Genomic DNA, 19,958 nt, shown 5'->3' on the forward strand with positions numbered 1-19,958 from the left:
CAGGATTGAAGAAGTAGTGTTGTGCTGGTAGTCACCATGCTAAGGTGGCAACAGGTGATTATTTTCAATGGATGAACAAAGAAGCAGGTGCAGCAGAGCTTCCCTTAATGCAAGAAGGCTAAAAATGCAAGTGGAGGTGTCTTGGTAACACAGGTTGAACATCCTCGAAAGATGTACTCAGAACAGCGTCAGCTGCAACGAGGCAGAAAATGATGATACCCAAAGCAGGGGTGAGAAACAGTTACCCGAGTCAGGGTGAGAACCAGGATACCCCACGCAGGGGTGAAAGAAACTGTTACCTTCATCAGAGTGAAAACCAAGAGGGGCGAGAGAAACCATTACCAGCGCCAGGGTGAGCAGGGTGAGAACCAAGAAACCACAAGCTGGGGTAGGCGACAAAGTACCCCCAAGCTGGGGTGAAAGGCAAGAAACTCCAGGAATGGGCAATAAACATAATACCCCAGGACGAAAGGAGCCATACGCTCAGAGGGGGTGGGAGAAACTGTACTCATAGGCAGGGTAACACTATCCAACCTACAGGGGCAAGACGTGTTCCAAGAAGCGAGGAAGATTAAAAAGACATTGGGAAACTGAACACAGTACTATGTCGCAGGAAATAAAACCAAAAGGCAGTTCGGTGGGGGTCAGAAACCACGCACCATTGGCTCGAGAGAGACAAAGCACTTACCAGAGCCTTCTGATTAAAGCTTATGTGAACCACTTTGTTAATGGTAGGAACAGTCTTCAGCTTAGAGTAGATTTAGACAGAAGACCGGTTTATGTTGTGGGACATCCTGACAAGCACCATTTGTTATTTTCTTTATAGAACTGGGAAATCCTCCTTATACTTAGGGATAACACAGGCCTAACACATTTCTGTTAATAAAACATTGTTGCACAGATGACTGTCTCTTGAGTCCGACTTACCACATCACTTTTAAAACCATTATACACTTTTGATTGCATTTATTTGATAGACACAGAAAGAGCTGGATGCAGTTTCTCACCTCTGTGCACTTCCAACTAGAGTCAGCGGCCCTGTGTGTGGTAGAGTCCCACCGAATAGGACTGCTACTCCTCCAATCAGATGGAGTGAAGGACTGCTGAAACGTCTCCTCTTCTTCCTCATCCTCCTCCTCATCATCATCATCATCATCCTCATCAGTGGCAGGTTTATTGGCAGCGTTATGCCTATAATACAGATGAAACACCTACAAGTATTAGTTACCTGCATGTTACAGATTTATAATGTGCAACTGAGAGGAGCAATTTGTATCACAATGCCCATCTCATTTTTGTACAACAAATGACCTACAAAATAATTTCCTCTTTCTAGTAAGATAGGAAAAGATAGGTTATTTATACTGTGCTTAATACCCAGAGGTTACTAAGCGTGGACCCGGGGATCAAACCTGTGGTGCTCCGTGTGGTCTTGCTTCCAAGGCGAGCATGTTGCCCTTGAGCTATCCTCCCGAGCAAAGTACTACAGATTACAGACTTCAAATTCAGAGCGGAATGTTTCAAAGCATCAGGGAAAGAGAATCAAGTCAAATGTTCTATTTGGAAAATATGTTGCAGTGCAAATAAACACATCATAGATCAACTTTAGTAATGTTAACATGCAAAATAAAAAATAAACTGCCTGACAATTCAAATACTAGTGTTGAAAGTAACCTTAATTCGGCAACTCCTTATTTAATGGGTTTATCCTGTGAACTGCAGGCTGCAGCATCATGGCCTGGATTTTATGCATATTTTAGCCGTAATGGCGAGCTTCGAGGGCCGTACCGGGTGGCAACGGCTCATCAGTATGGCTATTAGCACCCCTGATTTACGTTCTGTGTGCGGTGTGCTTATATTTCTTTGAAACAACATGTCGCAGCGAACGCGCCCTTGTTTCAAAGAAATACTAACCTAACATGGCCGCCATGGAAATGGAAGCAAAGCTCAGATCAAAGCCGTGCTTCCATTTCCAAAGCGGCCTGGCAGACATGAGGGGGGCAGTGCCATGACACCTCTTCAGGTAAGTGGGGAGGGTGAGGAGATAGAAGCAGAGATGGGAGGAGAAGGGCAATGAAAGGACAGACGCAAGCAGCTGTCAGCTCGCTCGGAATGCGTGCTCATATCATCAGATTCAGTCCGTGTTCCGAGCAACCTGATTGTGCCGTCTTCCCAGCAACCCGATTGGCTGTCGTGCCCGCTCTGGGTGCCAATATAGCAATAAAATCCGATCCGGAGGCCGTATCTGCTGGAAAAAGCCTGCTGCCCAAGGTATAGGCCCGAGCGAGAGGTCGCCCTCTTCTGCTCCCCCCATGCAAGACTGTCCGTTTACATGGGTGAACACTTGACACTCTGGTGTCTCACAGTGCCCTTAAGGCGATACCCTCTTGCTGTGCAGCTCTCAGTTGGTGGAAGGGCCTCAGCCAAAAAGGTCCACAACACAAATGGAGAACAATCAGTCCCAATGTTGAGTGCACCCGACCCCACCAGTGATGCAGAGTTCTGCAGCGCCAGTTCGACAGATCTGGTCCTAACAGCAACAACGGTGGGAGGTGGCACGCTTAACATCTGCCATCTCTGCAAACATTGCCAATATCTCGCATTAAAAGGACCGTAAGTCATTTTAACGGCCAGCATCTTGGAAGTCACTGCTGTCTGCAGCAACATAATGGTCGCACCCACTGACTGTTTCTGTGATTCCCTAGTGGGTTCAATCAGCCTTTTCCTTCTTTTTCTCGGCTTTGCCTTAGTGTGTGCTTCAAGGACAAGAAAGGACTCATTGAGTGACATTCCTTCTCATGCTTTCTCTTGAAAATGGCACATGGGTTTTGGCCGGAGCCCTTCACCTGTGTGTACTACAATTGCACCAACTACGCGACCCTCTGGTGGCAGACATGTGTCCTTCACCCTCTCCTGAGACACAAGGAAGCAGCAATCACTCAGCAGGCCTCACAGTCTTTACTCTTGGGCCATGTCGTCCCTACGCACCATGTGAAGCAATACTACATGTCAGTGATGGACTCAATACTCCCGGACTTGCTGCAGGCCTTAGAGCCCAAAGGTTTCTTACTCATTTTGGAAAAATAATTCTGGAAAAATCCCAATATACCAATATAATAGGATTAGCAAAGTAGTAGATACGAATTTAAAATAGTGTAATCGCCTGAAACCCTCGGCTCTGAGCGTGTTCTAACGCCCTACAACATTTGGCATTGGAAAATAAACAGTTGGGCGCAAGGCAGGTGGCATCACTTACTCCCTGGATCCAGTCACTTCTGGACGATTTTGCGAGGACGCCCTTGAGGCACTGCAGAAATGGGTGGCACTATCCGACACTGTACAAGAATGTTTCAAACATTTAAGTGGTCCAAGCCTGCGGCTGTATGTTTCACAGATAATACATCCAGCAGAAATGACATTGCAGATATAAGCAGCCGAAAGATAGTTGATATTTTCATTGTCTACATTTATTGGTTAACATTTCTGTAGTCCATATTTTCACAAAGAAGCATTTTAAATACATTGCTTCTCCATGGGATCTGTATCACTGCCACCCTTCGCTGCTTGCATGGCATTCGGATACTATTATGTGCACATGCTTGTCCTCACTCACCTCAGTGACTCCTTTCTCCGACAACGAGATTTGCGAGTGTTGTGTCCAATACCTGTTTAAACAATGAAAAAGCACACAACATTACAGCCAGATACTGTGAAGGATCCATTTGCTTAACAAACATCCCATCTTTTGCCGGCCGCCTAGATGCAGGTAGCTCAAGCAACGACGTATATACATTATATGGGGCAAAGGTAAATGGAAGTAAACAAAAAAGAAAAGGCAAACAAATCTGGAGTTCAATCAAAGAACACAGATGACAGTTTAGAGAATATCATTCATGTGTGTATTTTCTAAAAGGTGCAGGTCTCCCAATAAGGATGCCCCTGTGTCAAGATGACCTCACTCAAAATCTACTCATAATTTTGTACCGCAGACTGCATTTTCTTGCTGGTGGGTTTGATTCCTGAACATCTAAAGTATGAAACACTAGAGCATCCTAGTTCTTTATTATATTTTTAGAGCCGCTGGACAGGTCTCTAGACGCTCATATACCATCAAATGAAATGTGCATCTCGCTGATGCCCTCCTCTTTAATTTTGTGACAGGTTACCTAGTAGAAGGCCTTACTGTAACTCTATGTATCACATAAGATGCACTTATTTACGTATCGAAGCAACTTGCACCTAATCAAGCGATTACAACAAAAACCTGGAGCTAAAGGTGGTGGTCCAGTAATATCAAACAAAATGAATTGCAACTAAGAATTGGAATCCCAACTGACAAACACCAAACATCACACCATTCACTTTTTCCAAACACAAAAGAAATCCAACCGAATCAGCTGGCAAATTGATCAGAGAATGCAAACAGGTGAGCGGGACGAGGCTGAGCAACTTATTCTTAGATCCAGTTCTATTATACCAGTGATTTACATCTTAACCAAGGTCATTAAGTAAATTACCAACCAGCCAGGATGACCCACTTTAGCTGGGATAACACCCATTCTTGAAATACTGCTGCTATAGCTTGACATTGTTTTTACAACAATTGTAGAGAAGAAGAGAACATGTATTAAAGATACCACATATATGATCAAATACATAGAAGGCCCAACTTTCAACAGAAAGAACAACTAACTACCGACTATGGATGTGTTATGCTTTACACCAAAATAACACAGAGCATCAGTGGATGCCACCTCCACAATACTGAATACGAGAGACAGGCTTCATCAGGTGCAGATGCCATTGTTAAATTAGCAGAAATGGAGCTGACAAAGTTTCTTCATGGTCCAAGATTATTTTGACCTACAATGTAATGGAATGAGTATGGGGGAAACTTTCGTGCCCGATATAGAAAATCTATGCATGTCTAACTTTGTAGTGAAACAGTATCCTTACAAATACCATTCCTTACATGTTAAACATCCAAGAGAGGAGATGGTACATAGATTACATTTTCTATATTTGGAAAGGAGAACAAAATAAATATCAAAATGTTTAATGTGGACTAACCAACAAGACACTGCGTTTAACATGTCAAATCAATCCTCTGTGCTGTTCCTCCCCTCTCCTTGCCTCCATTTGTGGCCCTTCGATTCTCCGATTGCCTCCCCCATCAGTTTTCAGCCTTCTGGGTTGTTCTGCCCTTCTCCATTCTCGATTTTAGCTTTTTAGATTCTGTTTTTCTCTCCCTGCTCTTTAATTGCACATGCAGTGGATACTGCAGACCCCATTATCAGCCGCAATGTGGACACACTCCACATCGACCAAAGTTTGCTCACACCTGGTAGCCACAGCATTCAACTCGGGGACAGGCCAAACACGAATGGTGCAGGACTTGTGATCATCCAATCTTCTAGCTATGCATCTGATTAGAAGTATCCACTTTCAGCTCCTTTAAAGACCTCTCCTGCAAGGTCTCCCTCTCAACCATTAAACCATTACCTTCAACCTCATCTACAGGCCCCCAAAAAACAATACCTCCTTCATTGATGATGTGGCCAACATGGTCACCAGCATGTCCCTCACACGCGCTAACAATATCTTCCTCAAATACTTCAACATCCCAGGAAGCACATACACCTATAATATGACACATTGGCCCTCGCCAGCACACCACTGGTCCAACCCACAAGCAAGTAATCATCGTTCCACTTCTTCAAATAATTCCCTTTAGAACCACTCATTGATTTAAGGAACCCAGTACAAAGACAGCAACAGCATTCTAGAAGCTCTGAACACCCTGAAACTCAACATACATTCCTCAGAAAAACAACAAACCATCAGCCCCCCTGGTACATAAAAGAGCTTAATATCAGTCAAAGAGACATCTGAATACAAGAGAAAACTTGGTGCAAGTCCAAAACTTCATTGAAGCAAACTCAACAAAGATGTTCATATAGGCCTCTGACAACTGATCACCAAGCATTATTTTTGGATTATATGAATCCATAAAGCGTATATAAAAATAAATAAATACAAACGTTAAAAACGTATACAAATTCTAGTCTACAATATTTTAAGAGATAAGAGAAAAAATCTAACAGTTTACAATTAGTACATAAAACTTCCCGAATCAAATCAACCTGCAACCATTAAAAGGTTCTCTATCTTCCTTAACGCTAATATTAAAAATCTAACCACTGCAACACAGGTAATTATATCAAGCAAAGTTAGTTAAGTCGTGCGTTAGGGCCAGTCTCTGGTAACTTATTTCATATTTCTTCCCCATTTGTAATATTGAGTCCCTCTGAATGTCAGTATATAACAATGATTGCATACTAACTAAATCACTCAAAAAAGATATTCCGAATTCTGAGTGGACATTAAAGGTTGCCCTATTATGCCTGAGCCCTAAAATATTGCACAAGAACTTATTTTGTGCCATTTGCCATTTCCCCATTTCCGCAAACCCCCAAACAGTAGCACCATACATTCCTATTGAAGTGTCATTAGCCTTATTTACTTTAAAAATAGTATCAATGGAGACCACCAGGGGGCTCGGATGATGATGGCAGCGAGAGTGGGTGCCCCGCGCTCGGCCAGGCTTTTAAAGTTAAAGGAATGGTTCGGTCAAAACATTTTTTTGCCCCTACTGGTCGGCCATGTGTTTTTAAGCCTAAGTCGCTCGATTTTAGAAACATTTCCTATGGACCTTACCCGAGTTTTCATCCATTAAACGCACGCGAAAACAGGCACCAGGGAGCTGCCATTTTGTGATAATCCTATCATTTCCCCCATCGCCCTGGCTGACCTGCTTTTGCGGCACTAAATCATATCCCCTGCCCCTGAGCCTGTCATCAGCAGACGCGTACCACCCATTTCACGCCAAAGCACGTCTCGTGTCAACATTCGCTGCGCTTCAGCTAATGACGTGTCGCCATGGAAATGGCAGGACGCCTCTTTCCTCAATAAGTATAAACAGACCGTTTCACAACACACAGCAGCAGATTTTCGATTCCATTCCTCTCTCTGTGTTACTTTGAGTATTCTGTGACTCGTTTCTGTGCTCTGGTCAGCTACCTTCGTTGCTTGTAGCCCGTGTGGACAGATACCAGTACCACCGCTATCAATTATTTTAGTTTGTGCAGCACACAATGGATACAATAATGCCCTACATGTACGAGCCCGAGTATCCAGAGGAGGAACTACTGGAAAGGGAAACACGCGAAAACGATGGGGCTTCGGACTGCAGTTGGCAGGACGAATCAACGGATGAAGACACTGGACCTAGTCGCATGGACGGTGTTTCCACCTGGTGTACATGCAATCGGTGCGAGCTAATGCCGACCAAGGAGGAGAACTGCTGCTGCTGTGAAAACTCGGGATGCGTGGCCTACATTTCGGAAGGCGAGCCACGACCGCAATGCATCACCGAGCTGCCAGACTTCAGGGCAGCCTGCCTCACACGGTCCGTGTTGAGGATAATGATGGTGCTTATGCACGAACTTCGCGCAACTGTTCGTCCTTGTAATCCGAGTAACGAGTAAGCATACTCTGCTTGTCATGCCACTCCCATTTCATGGTCTTCTACTATATCCAAAATTACATATACATATCATTGTAACGCACGAAAGTCTTTCAATAGTGTGCAGTGTCTAGATAGCATTTGTCCGAGCATAATGCCATTAGTTACAAGAATTGTCATTGACAACAAACGTTTATTAAACTTATCTTGGTCATTTAAAAACAGTTTGTTTCATTCCTTTTCACAGGTGGTACAGGCTGGTGACCTATCGTTCCTTTACATGGTGGCTTCACGGGAGGCTTGGACACCGCGTTTGAAGAGTGATACCCGCCTGTGCCGTTCGTGCCATAAGAGAAACGTTCCCGAGTGACAGCGGTCAGTACTGGAGATTTTCTCTCGCTGTGCTGCAACCTGAACTGTACAATGTGTAAACTTTTGTATTTTTGTGTCATCAAAATAAGCTACAAAATAAAACACCACATATATTTTAACAACGGTTGTTTCGATTTTTTAAATCAATCAAGTGTGTCTCCATTCAAGGATGGACATCAGACACCTGTGCTCGGAATGGGTGAAGTTCAGGTCGCTGTGAAGCGGGGTGGTCGCTATCTAAGCTAACATAATATATTATCAATAATGCAAGGACTAAATAACACTTGTTCAAAGTCTTTCAGTCGGTTATGTCGCTATAAAAGTCACAAATGTATCAATACTATCAATGAACATTGGATTATACAGGCCTTAGGTCAAGGGTCTCGACCACTATAATACAGTGTTTGAAGTGTGGGTCTGTGCTCACAAGAATCTCTGATATGTGGCATTTGTTATTGATAGGCAACGATATACTGCAGTAGGGGTCTAATGTTAGTTGGGGATCTGCTAGGTGGCCATCATGGCGTGGCCAGTGGTCTGGCACATGAAGAGAATACCTTGCAGGGACACAGGGTCAGAATGGCAGTAACTTTCCACTGGCGAGGGTGCGTGGGCAAGGACACATTTGTGGAGATGATCGAGCCATGTGCTTGGTTCAGGCCGGTTCACATGCAGGACCGTGATCTCAGAGAGTGATGTGTTACATTTATTAGCTGTTGCAAATACCTCTGGAGTTTTCCAGTCAGAGTGGGAACGAGGCTGTGGGCCATGTGCTCTGCGCGCTGTACTATCGCAGTGAGGCCTGGTCACCAAAATGGAGTGGAAAGGGGGTACAAAAATGGATGCCCTGTGCCCTGCTCAGTGTTCCCATCTACGCGAATGTCATGCAAAGTTAACATCACATAAGGGCAAGGGACGGGCGCAAACGGCCAAGGTGTCAAACAGCATGTACACTTCAAAAGGTATCCCACGCCCAGGGGCCATTGTCACATGGCCTCCTCAGACCCCGTGTCTCCAGGCAGGCCTCCCCTGAGGCAGGCCGCCCCCCTGCAATCCACATAATTGTGTCTCCATTCAGCAGTCTTCCTGTGCCTTATCTGCACGCCCACCGGCCCATCCATCCCACCCCCCTCTATCAAAGGCGGTTCGCACCCGGGGCTGAGCGCTGGCATGGGGGGCTGTGACGGGCGCAAACGGCCAAGGTGCCAAACAGCATGTACACTTCAAAAGGAATCCCACGCCCAGGGGCCATCGCTCACATGGCCTCCTCAGACCCCGTGTCTCCAGGCAGGCCTCACCTGAGGCAGGCCGCCCCCCTGCAATCCACATAAGTGTGTCTCCATTCAGCAGTCTTCCTGTGCCTTATCTGCATGCCCACCGGCCCACCCATCCCAACCCCCTCCATCAAAGGCGGTTCGCCCCCGGGGATGAGCGCTGGCATGGGGGGCTGTGACGGGCGCAAACGGCCAAGGTGCCAAACAGCATGTACACTTCAAAAGGTATCCCACGTCCAGGGGCCATCGCTCACGTGGCCTCCTCAGACCCTGTGTCTCCAGGCAGGCCTCCCCTGAGGCAGGCCGCCCCCCTACAATAAACATAATACCACGACATACACACGTCATTCATTCACAAACACACCCCTGTTTCTAATACTTTATAAACCACTTGATATGTCTCATGAGAACATCTTTGTGCTTTGCAAGTCAACTCCTGAACCTTCTACCTGAGAAGCACTGAGATCTATGCTAATCTGCTCGTCGCCGTGCTATCTGTGACCGCTTCGAGCAAACTCGTCAGTGTGCTACCTGTGGCCATCTACCTGTTCTCCTGCAACATACTGCTCGGCCTGCTGAATCCAACTGTTTGTTGGTCAAGGTAAGGCCATGTATCCTAGTCATATTTCGGTCATTTTTACATTTCAATCTATTTGCTATTACTGTACCCAATAGAGCTATGGTCATTGGTCTCATTGCTATTGACTTGAGTTTCAATTGTTATGCTATCAATAGATCTATTTATTTTCATCTGTGTCAATTGTCATCGAATTGCATCCTTTGGGGGTCCAGTCTATAATGTAAGCATGGTTCCTCTTCATGCAAGACAAAACAGAAATTTCTGTAACTTATGCAAATACTAAGCCACACATTATGAACTGGTATAGTTCTGGCGACCAAAACAACCCTTGCATTGAGCATGGTATGGTTAATTTACTTTTTTATGACATTTTTATTCGTCAAGGTTTTATAATAATCTTCATATTTACTTTTCAGAATTTTCAACAATGCCTGCCTGTTCGATTAGCGGTTGCCCTTCGAAGACCCATGCTAAATCTGAAGGCACTACAATGCATGTATTCACGAAAACTGTTGATCGAATAAGAGAATGGGTCAGACATTGCGGATATCCACTGGATGAGCTGGAAAGTAGAGTCCAACAAGTCTTTGAGGACAAGAGGGGTGATCGATACCGCATCTGCAGCCGGCACTTTCCCTCGAACATGTACACCACATCTTGGGTAACAAAGAAGAACAAACGGCGACCGACACTAAAATTGTTCGCAAACGCTATTCCCACTCTATTCATCCACAATCCGCCACTGGTGAGTCAAGTGTCCATTTTTAGCTTTAGGCCTTGCGGTAGTCTGTAGGTAGCCAAATGGATTCATTGATATTTTAGGTGTTGTTTCCAATTTGTAATACTTTCGACATTGATATGAGTGTATAGCTTTTTGAATAATGACATTTATCAATATATTATTTTTAGATTTCATAACCCACAAACGAAATCTATATCGAGATCTATATATGGGCACAGGGAACTGTGCTATATTGCGCATTACTCAAGTATTCTGTCTCCTTACATGGCAAATTTAAATATTATGTCATTTCATTATCAAACAATAATTTACTTTTACAACTTCTTGACTATCCCTTGAATCTGAAGCAAGAACATTCTACTTCCGTCACGTGCTCGCAGTTATCAACCACGTCTAGCGCGTATAAGGTAATCATACTTGGCTATTCCATTACAGACTTGTTTTATGCATGTCAAGTAATAGTTTGTATGTATTGTGTGATTATTTTACCAATTGTTTGGTTAGTGCTTTCCAATTGATATACACCTTAATTGTCGTCCCCTGGTGTTTGTTTTCAGTTATAATTAGTGTTATCCATACTAATGCAAGTACTGTCTTTCAGGGAGATGCTGAAGCATCCACCACATTGACAACAGCCCTAGATGTTCTTCAGCAGCCTGAGGTATGGATACTGACAGCTCAACTGACCGTGATCATCAGGACTGGAACATTTGTCGTTTGATTGTTCTACACCATGTTTCATTTGTGGTTAGCCGTTGATATGTACCTGTGCGGTCGACCGCAAGCGTGTGTTGTGTTTTCAATATTGTAATCCTTACTAATGCAAATACTATGTTTCAGGCAGTTGTTGAATCATCAACCCACGCACTTGATGCAGAGCCTGACATTCAAGTAATTCCGGTGGAAGCGGGACCATGCGGATACGAATCGGCACAACAGCTTTCGGAAGTGCGCGCCACATTGACAACAGCCCTAGATATTCTTCAGCAGCATGAGGTATGGATACTGACAGCTCCATCGAGCGTGATCATATAACGTGATTCCATTTGCTATACTTTCTTCCCATTTAACGCAAGTACTGTGTTTCAGGGAGATGATGGAGCTTCCACTACAATCACAAGATCCCATTTAGATGATGCAGATGTAAAGAAATCGGAGAAATAAGTCGATTAAATCTGATCATTTTAAAATATTCCTTGATTCTTTTAGACAATGCAACATTTGTGGTTATCCCTTTATATGAACCTGTGCCGTCGACCCCAAGTGTGTGTTATGTTTACGATATTGAAAACCATACTAACGCAAGTACTGTGTTTCAGGGAGTTGCTGATGCCTCCTCTTCAATACAATCATTCCTGGCAGTCCATGTAGAGCCAGAGGTATGGATACTGACATCTCCATCGAACTAGGTCATCAGAGCTCGAATACTTGTTTGATTATTCCACACAATGTTTAAATCGTGTTTGGCTATTGAGATGTACATGTGTGTTCGTCCTCGCGTGCGTTTTACGCTAACAATATTTTGATACACAGTAATGAAAATACTATGTTTCAGGGAGTCGATGGAGCCTCATTCCGTGCTGTCTATGCGGATACAGAAAATATAGTCGTTGCAGCGCAAGAGGAAGGGGAGACATGCGGATACGTATCGGAGCAACAGCGTGCAGATGTTGAAGGTCGAGTCAAAAAAAGTTGCAAAGAAAAGAAACCAAAATAAGGTTAGTTACAAACAGTTCATAACTTTAGAAATGTATTTGTGCTGGGGACTATTTTATGTTTTTTTCCAGTCAATTGTACTATACTTTATCTTGTGTTTAAACTGAACATCCCTTTTCCAATCTGTTCTCTAGTTACCTGTGGGTCTACGAACTATACATACACAGACAGTGAAGCGAATGAGAGATGTTGCTTGCCAGACCATTTACACTATGGAGGAACTATTAATTCAGACGCGGCATGTTGAGACTCAGGATACTCATGTCCAATGGCCAGAACATGAAATGAATGTGTCCGGAGAATCCAGCAAAGTTTTATTGGACCATTGCTACAGTACGACCGCACCGCCGCAACAACATGATACTGGATGTATTGAAGATAGCTCAATTCACACAATCTACACCCGCCAAAAAATTGCCACCAAAAAAGCTGTCGACATTGTTGTGTTCTCCCATCAATGTTGAGGTAGCAGATGTTGAAATGACAGAGAATGAACCAGCAGCAGCATTCACTGACGCATCAGAACTTGATAGCAGTGATATTTCTTCCAAATGTGGTGATATGTCCTCAACGTCACAGGCCGAAACAACTTTGACGCATAGTATTCGATAGTTGTTTGATGGATATTATAAGTATGCTGAAATGTGGGCATTCTGTCAGAGGGAAAGTATGTGGGAAGCCATTGATTCATGTGACTCATCAAAAACAAGGCAGTAACGTCACAATACATGCCGCCTGTAGATTACATCATACGTTCTCATGGTCTGCACAACCGATGCTGGGGAAACTGCCAGCAGGCAATCTACTGTGTGCAGCTGCATCACTTTTTAGTGGCTCCAGTTTTGGAAAGTTAGAGTCTTTCTTTCAGTTTGTGGGACTCCATTTCATTTAAAAAACGCAGTACTACAAGTACCAACATGATTATCTGTTTCCGGCCATTAGTGATGCTTGGAAAATGGAACAATTGTCTCTAGCAAGTACATTCGAAGGCAGACGATTCAGGCTAGCTGGCGATGGACAGTGCGACAGCCCTGGATTTTCTGCCAAGTACTGCACCTACCACTTTCAGGACATGGATAGTAAGAAGATTGTGAGTTTGGTGGTCGTGCAGGTAACACAATGTACATCCTCAGTGGCCATGGAGAAACTAGGATTTATAAAATCAGTCGAATATCTACAATCGAGGGGAATGCACATCGACCTCATAGCCATGGACAGACACGTTTCAATTGCCAAGACAATGAGAGAGCAGTTCCCACATTTTAAACATCAATTTGACGTATGGCATTTTGCTAAAATCAATCAATAAGAAAATCTTGGCTGCAGGGAAAAAAAAAGGTTTGGAAAGTATTTCAGAGTGGTCCCAGTCTATCAGCAACCATCTTTGGTGGAGCTCCAAAACTTGTGAAGGGTCAGTGGAAATACTACTTGAAAAATGGCAGTCACTGATGCACCACTGTACCAACGTGCACCGCTGGTCAGAAAACCTACATTTCCACCAATATGAACATGGCCCTTTATCCCCAGTGGAGGCACGGAAGAAGAAGTAGTTGAATCCATCTTCACCGACACACAAAGCCATTGAGAAGATTGTTTCGATAAAACTCTATCAAGAGATTTGAGGGGACTGACAGAATTCTGTCACACAGGAGGTTTGGAGGTGTTCCACAATATGTGCCTAAAGTACAGGCCAAAGCGCTTGCATTTCAGCATACAGGTCATGAGACATAGGACTCTACTTGCCGTCTTGGCCCATAACGAGAATCTCGGCCGTGAACAATCTAGGACTAAGGGTAATGTAAGGATGCCTCGCTACACTAAGGCCTTTTCAAAAAGAAGTAAGCAATGGGTGATCAAACCAGTCTATGAGGAAATGGAGTTCGACTTTGTCAAAAGCCTTATTGTTGCTGTATTAGAGAAGCACATATATGGAATTTTGAACGTTTCTGTGCAGAGCACTGATCCATTGCCACCCAACATTGCCACTGTGCACCCAAAGGAGAGCTGGTTGTGAAGTACAAATCCCGGTTTAAATAATTGTAATACAATTGTCCTTTTGTAAATACATTTTATTGTACACAGTGTGCATACAAAGTATGCTAACCCTAACCCCTACCTTCACCATCCTGGGTGCCGAACTACCTGGGTGTCATCTTTGAATTCTCTCTATTCACCTCATATTGCTGACCTTGTCTATATATATATTTTTGTTGATGTAACTAATTTTCGCAATCTCTTATAAATGCTGGGCACTGTTAACCGAGGGGAGGCTTGCGTATTGCAAATAATAAAACAAACAAACAATAAATCTCACTTTCAACTCAACTCCTCGGGTACTTTATACTTTCCCTGACCTTCCCCAAAAAAATTAAAAGTCTCAATAGTTATGGTTCTTTGGGGCTTCAAAGCTCGCAGACAACGAGGACAAAATTGGGGCCTTAGAAGGCGCCAACCGAGCCGTTGCAGATGGGAGAGAAGCCAGTTCGCATTTGCACATTGAGGCGCATTACATAGATGGATTTGAAACTTCAAGTTCTCACAGATGGCTTTACTACGGGATGTTGCAAAGAAAGAATGTATGCTAATTTCTAGTGAAGGTCAGCGGCTTTGATTTTCAGCTCGCGCCCTGAAGAGGCCCACAACTCGCACTGGCAGTATAAGGTTCTATTGTTTTTTTAACTTGAGAGATAGGGACCATGCAGAAAGAACTTCATTTGAAGGGGGTTGGGGAGTGCAATAACGTTTGAGACGATAAGGCAGAAAATTCTTAAACTAGACCGAGTTTCATGTTAGTTCAGTATACGAAAAATCGTTGTCAAGAGCACAGTGGGATTTACGGACTGCATTACGCAGAGACACAATGGAAATTGCAAATATAATGTAAGTAACTCTTTAGACGCTTTTATACCGAAATGAAGAATTAATGAATGGATGTATGAATAAATGAATGAATAAAGAGCTAGGAAACGTTTGTGGGATCGTCCTTGTAGCGGGCACATGGGCATGCAGGTCCACATTCCACACGCATGTAGACAAAAAGTCGTTTCTCATTGTGTACCAACCTCGATTTATTTTGTTAGTTTTCGCATTGATTTTAGAGCCGAACATACTCCACTGCACTATCCTTGAAAGCAAATAGTTTCAGCTCGGCCGTAATAAATAAAATGAATAATATTAATATTAGTCGGCTGGCGAGACTAATTATAAATTTTATGTTTTCAAAATAGGTACATCCTTCCCTTTTGCCCCTGCCACCAGTTTCAGACACCGGCAGACGGTTTCTTCAGCCGCCAGCTGCAGCTTAATGTAAACAACTGCACCATTCTGATGATCTTATGGGACGATCGCCAAGGGCCCATATGCCCTTACGCGGTACTAGCGGCTAGAAGCAACATATGAACCTTTACGCTGGCCTAGTGCCTACTTGATGGAACAGCCTTGCGGTTCAACGTGCGACAAAAGTGCTTCTTTGAACGAAAACGAACACCCTGTGTACCATAAAGGAACAGCGCGTGACTCACGATAACATTTTACGGATTTGCGGATAGAGATATAAGAAAATAAATGACTTTTGGAGTTCATATGGCAATTGCAGAATATTCTATAAACATTTAATGTCAAATAAATGTACTTTACCAAATTTACCGTGTTGCTGTTTGATTTTAAAGTACAGTTTCATATTCCGAATTGTGGCGCGCTGTGTTGTGAGCTGATCTGTGTTGGTTTCCGGGTTCTGTGTGAAGTCGCGTAGAAGACGACTGGGCGCGTTTGCCTATGCAGCACAGTAACGTCACGGAGAGAGGCGGGGAATATGAAGGTTTTGATAATAATAAATAATAATAATAATAATAATAATAATAATAATAATAATAATAATTAGGCTTTTATATAGCGCTACAAACCCTCAGGTATCCGAGCGCTGCTTATTATTACCCACGGTGTGTGGTGCTCATTTATCGACCTCGGAAGGATGAAAGGCTGAGTTTGGCCCTGCCGGGATTCGAACCTGCGTTAACAGGCTCTGCACGGGTGTCAAAGCGAGCGCTCTACTACTGAGCCTGACATTTTAATGTCAGGCTCAGGGGCGGGGGATATGATTTAGTGCCGCAAAAGCAGGTCAGCCAGGGCGATGGGGGAAATGATAGGATTATCACAAAATGGCAGCTCCCTGGTGCCTGTTTTCGCGTGCGTTTAATGGACGAAAACTCGGGTAAGGTCCATAGGAAATTTTTCTAAAATCGAGCGACTTAGGCTTACAAACACATGGCCGACCCGTAGGGGCAATAAAAAATTTTGACCGAACCATTCCTTTAAAAGGAGACCCCCATGAGTGACACAAAGCTACTAAAGATAAGGCGGACGGTGGGCATGCAACGCCACCCTCTGGTGCAAGCCCTGTGGGTCTGTGCAGACCAGTGCACCTAGACCCCAACAACGCAGGCAATGAGGCCCGAGGCTCCAGCGCCCTCTCCAGAGCGCAGTGAACTGGAGAGGGAGAACAGCGGCAACGGACCCGGGGTGACCGAAGAGCGGGCGAGTCCAGCCAACATCAAGTAAGGTGCCCCGTGCCCGTCTTCCATCTGCTAAATCTCCCTCGCATAGAAACATCAGCAGGGAAGCGCTGGCGCCATCAATACGACCGGGAGGTGGCAAAGCAAGTGCCCCTCCCCAACGCGACACAGCAGCTGCAAAGAAACAGGGTACACCCCCAGCAAAGGAAAAGACAAGATGATTTCGGGTTCCTCTAGGAAGACGGGAGGGAGGGACCCCCTCCTCCCCACAAGAGCCACCAGGCATATCTAGTGGTGCTACAGCACCACTTTAAGATAAAGGAGTGAGGTACCGTTGGTGCTTCCACTTCACCCTCACATTTTAATTCAAGGGTGAAAATTATGTTCTGCATCAGGGTGAGGATGCAGACAATCTCCTAAAAGAACTACAGAGCGAGGAGGTGCAACTGGAGAGAGAGAGAGTCAGCGTCAGCTGAGGGTGTTCTTCAAGAGTGCATTTGCCCAACCCAGAGGAATTAAAAGAGACAGGAGCTCTAGGCGTTCGAGGAAGCCAAGGGTCCGGCATTCACTACCCCTGAAGTGATTTGTTGTTGAAGTAACCTGTCAAAGGTCTGGTGGCAATTGAGACGTCCCGCCAGACATAGGCTCGCTCAGCAGGGAAAGAACAGCCAGGCCGACCGTTAATCTTCACACACCCTGGTGACCTGGTGAAGTCCAGGTGTCGCTACCAATGTGGGCTTTACGCCCAATGTCTTGTGGGTGGGATTGATGTTGTGGGTTAGGGAGGGAACTGGGGTGGGGGGCGTAGGGGACAGCAGAGGAAGGGACCGGCATGCACAAGGAAGGGGCTTCTGTGACATACGAAAAGACAATGACCCCCAGGCACAGGGGAATTTCCTAGACAGGGATATGGTTGATCTGAAGGTCACGACCCAAATAAAAGGTCCCCCACATTTTAGACATGGGATGGTGCGCCCCCTATTGAAAGGGGCAGTGGGACAAATGTTCTGGGCTTCCAATAGGGATCGCAAAAAGGAAGGGGTAGGAATTTTTCTGGCAAAGTCCTTTTGCACGAAGGGGCTTCAAATCAAGAGGGGCTTTGGAGGAAGATTCCTGGCTCTCAAGGGCCAAGTGGATGGAGTCCTGTTCACCTTGGCCACGGTGTACCCACCCAACGTGGGCCGGATTCCCTTTTTTAGGAGGGTCTTTGCTACACTGGAGGAATGGGGTGAGGGACACGTACTAGTCGGTGCCAACTTCAACCTGGTGGCGGGCCCGGGATTTGACTGGTGGTCAGCGAGAGGGGGAGCATCTAAGCAGGTGGCAAAGGAGAACATGCAATTTGCTGCCCTGCTCGATGACCACTTCCGGGTGGATGTACGGAGGGATTCCCACCCCCAGGCGGGAGGATATACTTTCATCCCCCCCCCCACTCTTACACCAGGATAGACCTATTATTGATCTCCCGGGAACAAGCAAAGGACATTACATCGCCCACAGTAGAAACAGTCACATGGTCAGATCACAAAATGGTGATGGCGTCCTGGCAGTTTGAAGCAAAGAGAAGGGTTAACCCAGGGAATATCTGGGGAATGTAATACGATCCTTTTTTGAGTTTAATGAGACGGGAGAGGTCCACCTCAACATTGTGTGGGAATCGGTTAAGGCCACAATATGGGGACTGTTAATAGTGCAGGGAGAAAACGGGAGAGGGGGCTCATTGAGATTAAGTTACAGGAAGAAATCGGAGGGCTCAGCTGAGTGGGGGAGCAGGGGACAGGACCGATTTGCTGCATCTCATTCGAGACAAGAGGCAGGCTCTACATGCCATGCATATGGCGGAAGTCTTGAAGAAATTGAGATACACAAAACAACGGTATTATGAGAGAGGAGATCGGGTGGGATCTCTGCTGGCAAACAGGGTCAAGGCGGAGCAGAGGGGAAAGATGTGTGGAGAAGATCCGAGACAAAGGAGGAGGTATGGTTTGCCCACAAGACGGAATACCTGGGTGTTTTGAAGAGTACAATGAGGAGCTATATAGGAGGGCGCCAGAGCCAGGCGACCAGGTGATTAAGATATACTTGGAAAGCTTGGCAAACCCAAAGCTTATCCCCGATGAATTAGCGGCCCTGGAGGCTGAAGTCATGGCTCAAGAGGTAGTGGCGCCATAGGGAGATTGAACGCTGGTAAAGCCCCAGGGAAGGATGGGTACACCACAGACTTCTTCAAACAATTCCAGGAGTGGCTGGCTGCACCATTGGCAAGGGTTTTTAGTCCCTCCAGCGAAATAGGCAAAGTCTCCCCCAGCTTCTTGGAGGCAAGAATAGCGGTCCTACCCAAGCCAGGGAAGGACCCTACGTACTGTCAGACTTACAGGCCCATCTCGCTTCTGAATGTGGGTGCTAAGCTTTTCGCGAGGGTTCTGGCCACCAGGCCTGAACGGGTTCTCCCTAGATTGGTCCACCCAGATCAGACAGGCTTTGTTAAGTATCGGCAGGGGGCGAACATCTACGTAAGAGCCTACATGTGCTGCACTCACCCATGGTTAAAGAAAGGGGAGCTTTGATGTTATTTTTAGATGCTGAGAAGACTGGTGCTGGCATCGGTTGGGATGGGAGAGAAATGGGAGAGTTGGAGAGCGGCCCTGTACTCCAGTCCCAGGGCAATAGTGGTGGTGAACGTGGAAGAGTCACGTCCCTTCGGGTTCGGAAGGGGAACCAGGCAGGGGTGACCCCTATCGCCGCTCCTATATGCGCTGGTCATATAACCATGGGCAATAGATGTCAGGGCTGACAGCCAAATTCAAGGGGAGTGGGTCGGGGAGGAAGAATATAAGTTAAGTCTATTCGCAGATGATGCCCTCCTATATATATCCCAGCCCCAGGCCTCTCTCCCGGCATTATTGGAAAGGCTTGAGGTATATGGGCAAAGGTCGGGTTTCAAGGTGAACCTTGCCAAATCTGTGGCATACCCAATAGCGCCTGAGAGACCCCACATTGGGGAATACATGAAAGAACTTGATTTCCTGGTGCAGGGGGATGGGTTCCGTTACTTAGGGGTGGAGATCCCGGGAGACCTCGGCGACCATTTGGACAGGAACGTCCCCCCGTTATGAGAGAAAATAAAGGGGGATCTTGACCGATGGGCCAGGCTCAAACTGTCAATGGCATCAAAATGGTCAACCTTCCCAAATTCTTGCTCCTATTTCAGATGCTCCCAGTGGTTGTCCCGGCACCC

The 19,958-nt window shown here is 45.4% G+C and overlaps 1 protein-coding gene across 1 annotated transcript in view; it reads right to left on the bottom strand.

Annotated features, from left to right (window-relative positions):
* Positions 1-19,958, bottom strand: part of LOC138492142 (trichohyalin-like) — a 782,601-nt gene that overhangs the window by 546,879 nt on the left and 215,764 nt on the right. The window contains exons 7-8 of the mRNA XM_069619133.1: positions 3,614-3,665; positions 1,008-1,191 (exon numbers count right to left, since the gene is read on the bottom strand). Of these exons, the coding sequence (XP_069475234.1) occupies positions 1,008-1,191; positions 3,614-3,665 (236 nt within the window). The remainder of the gene's footprint in view (positions 1-1,007; positions 1,192-3,613; positions 3,666-19,958) is intronic.

This window comes from Ambystoma mexicanum, chromosome 10, assembly GCF_040938575.1.
Source record: "Ambystoma mexicanum isolate Mex_15411 chromosome 10, UKY_AmexF1_1, whole genome shotgun sequence".
Lineage (NCBI taxonomy): Eukaryota > Metazoa > Chordata > Amphibia > Caudata > Ambystomatidae > Ambystoma > Ambystoma mexicanum.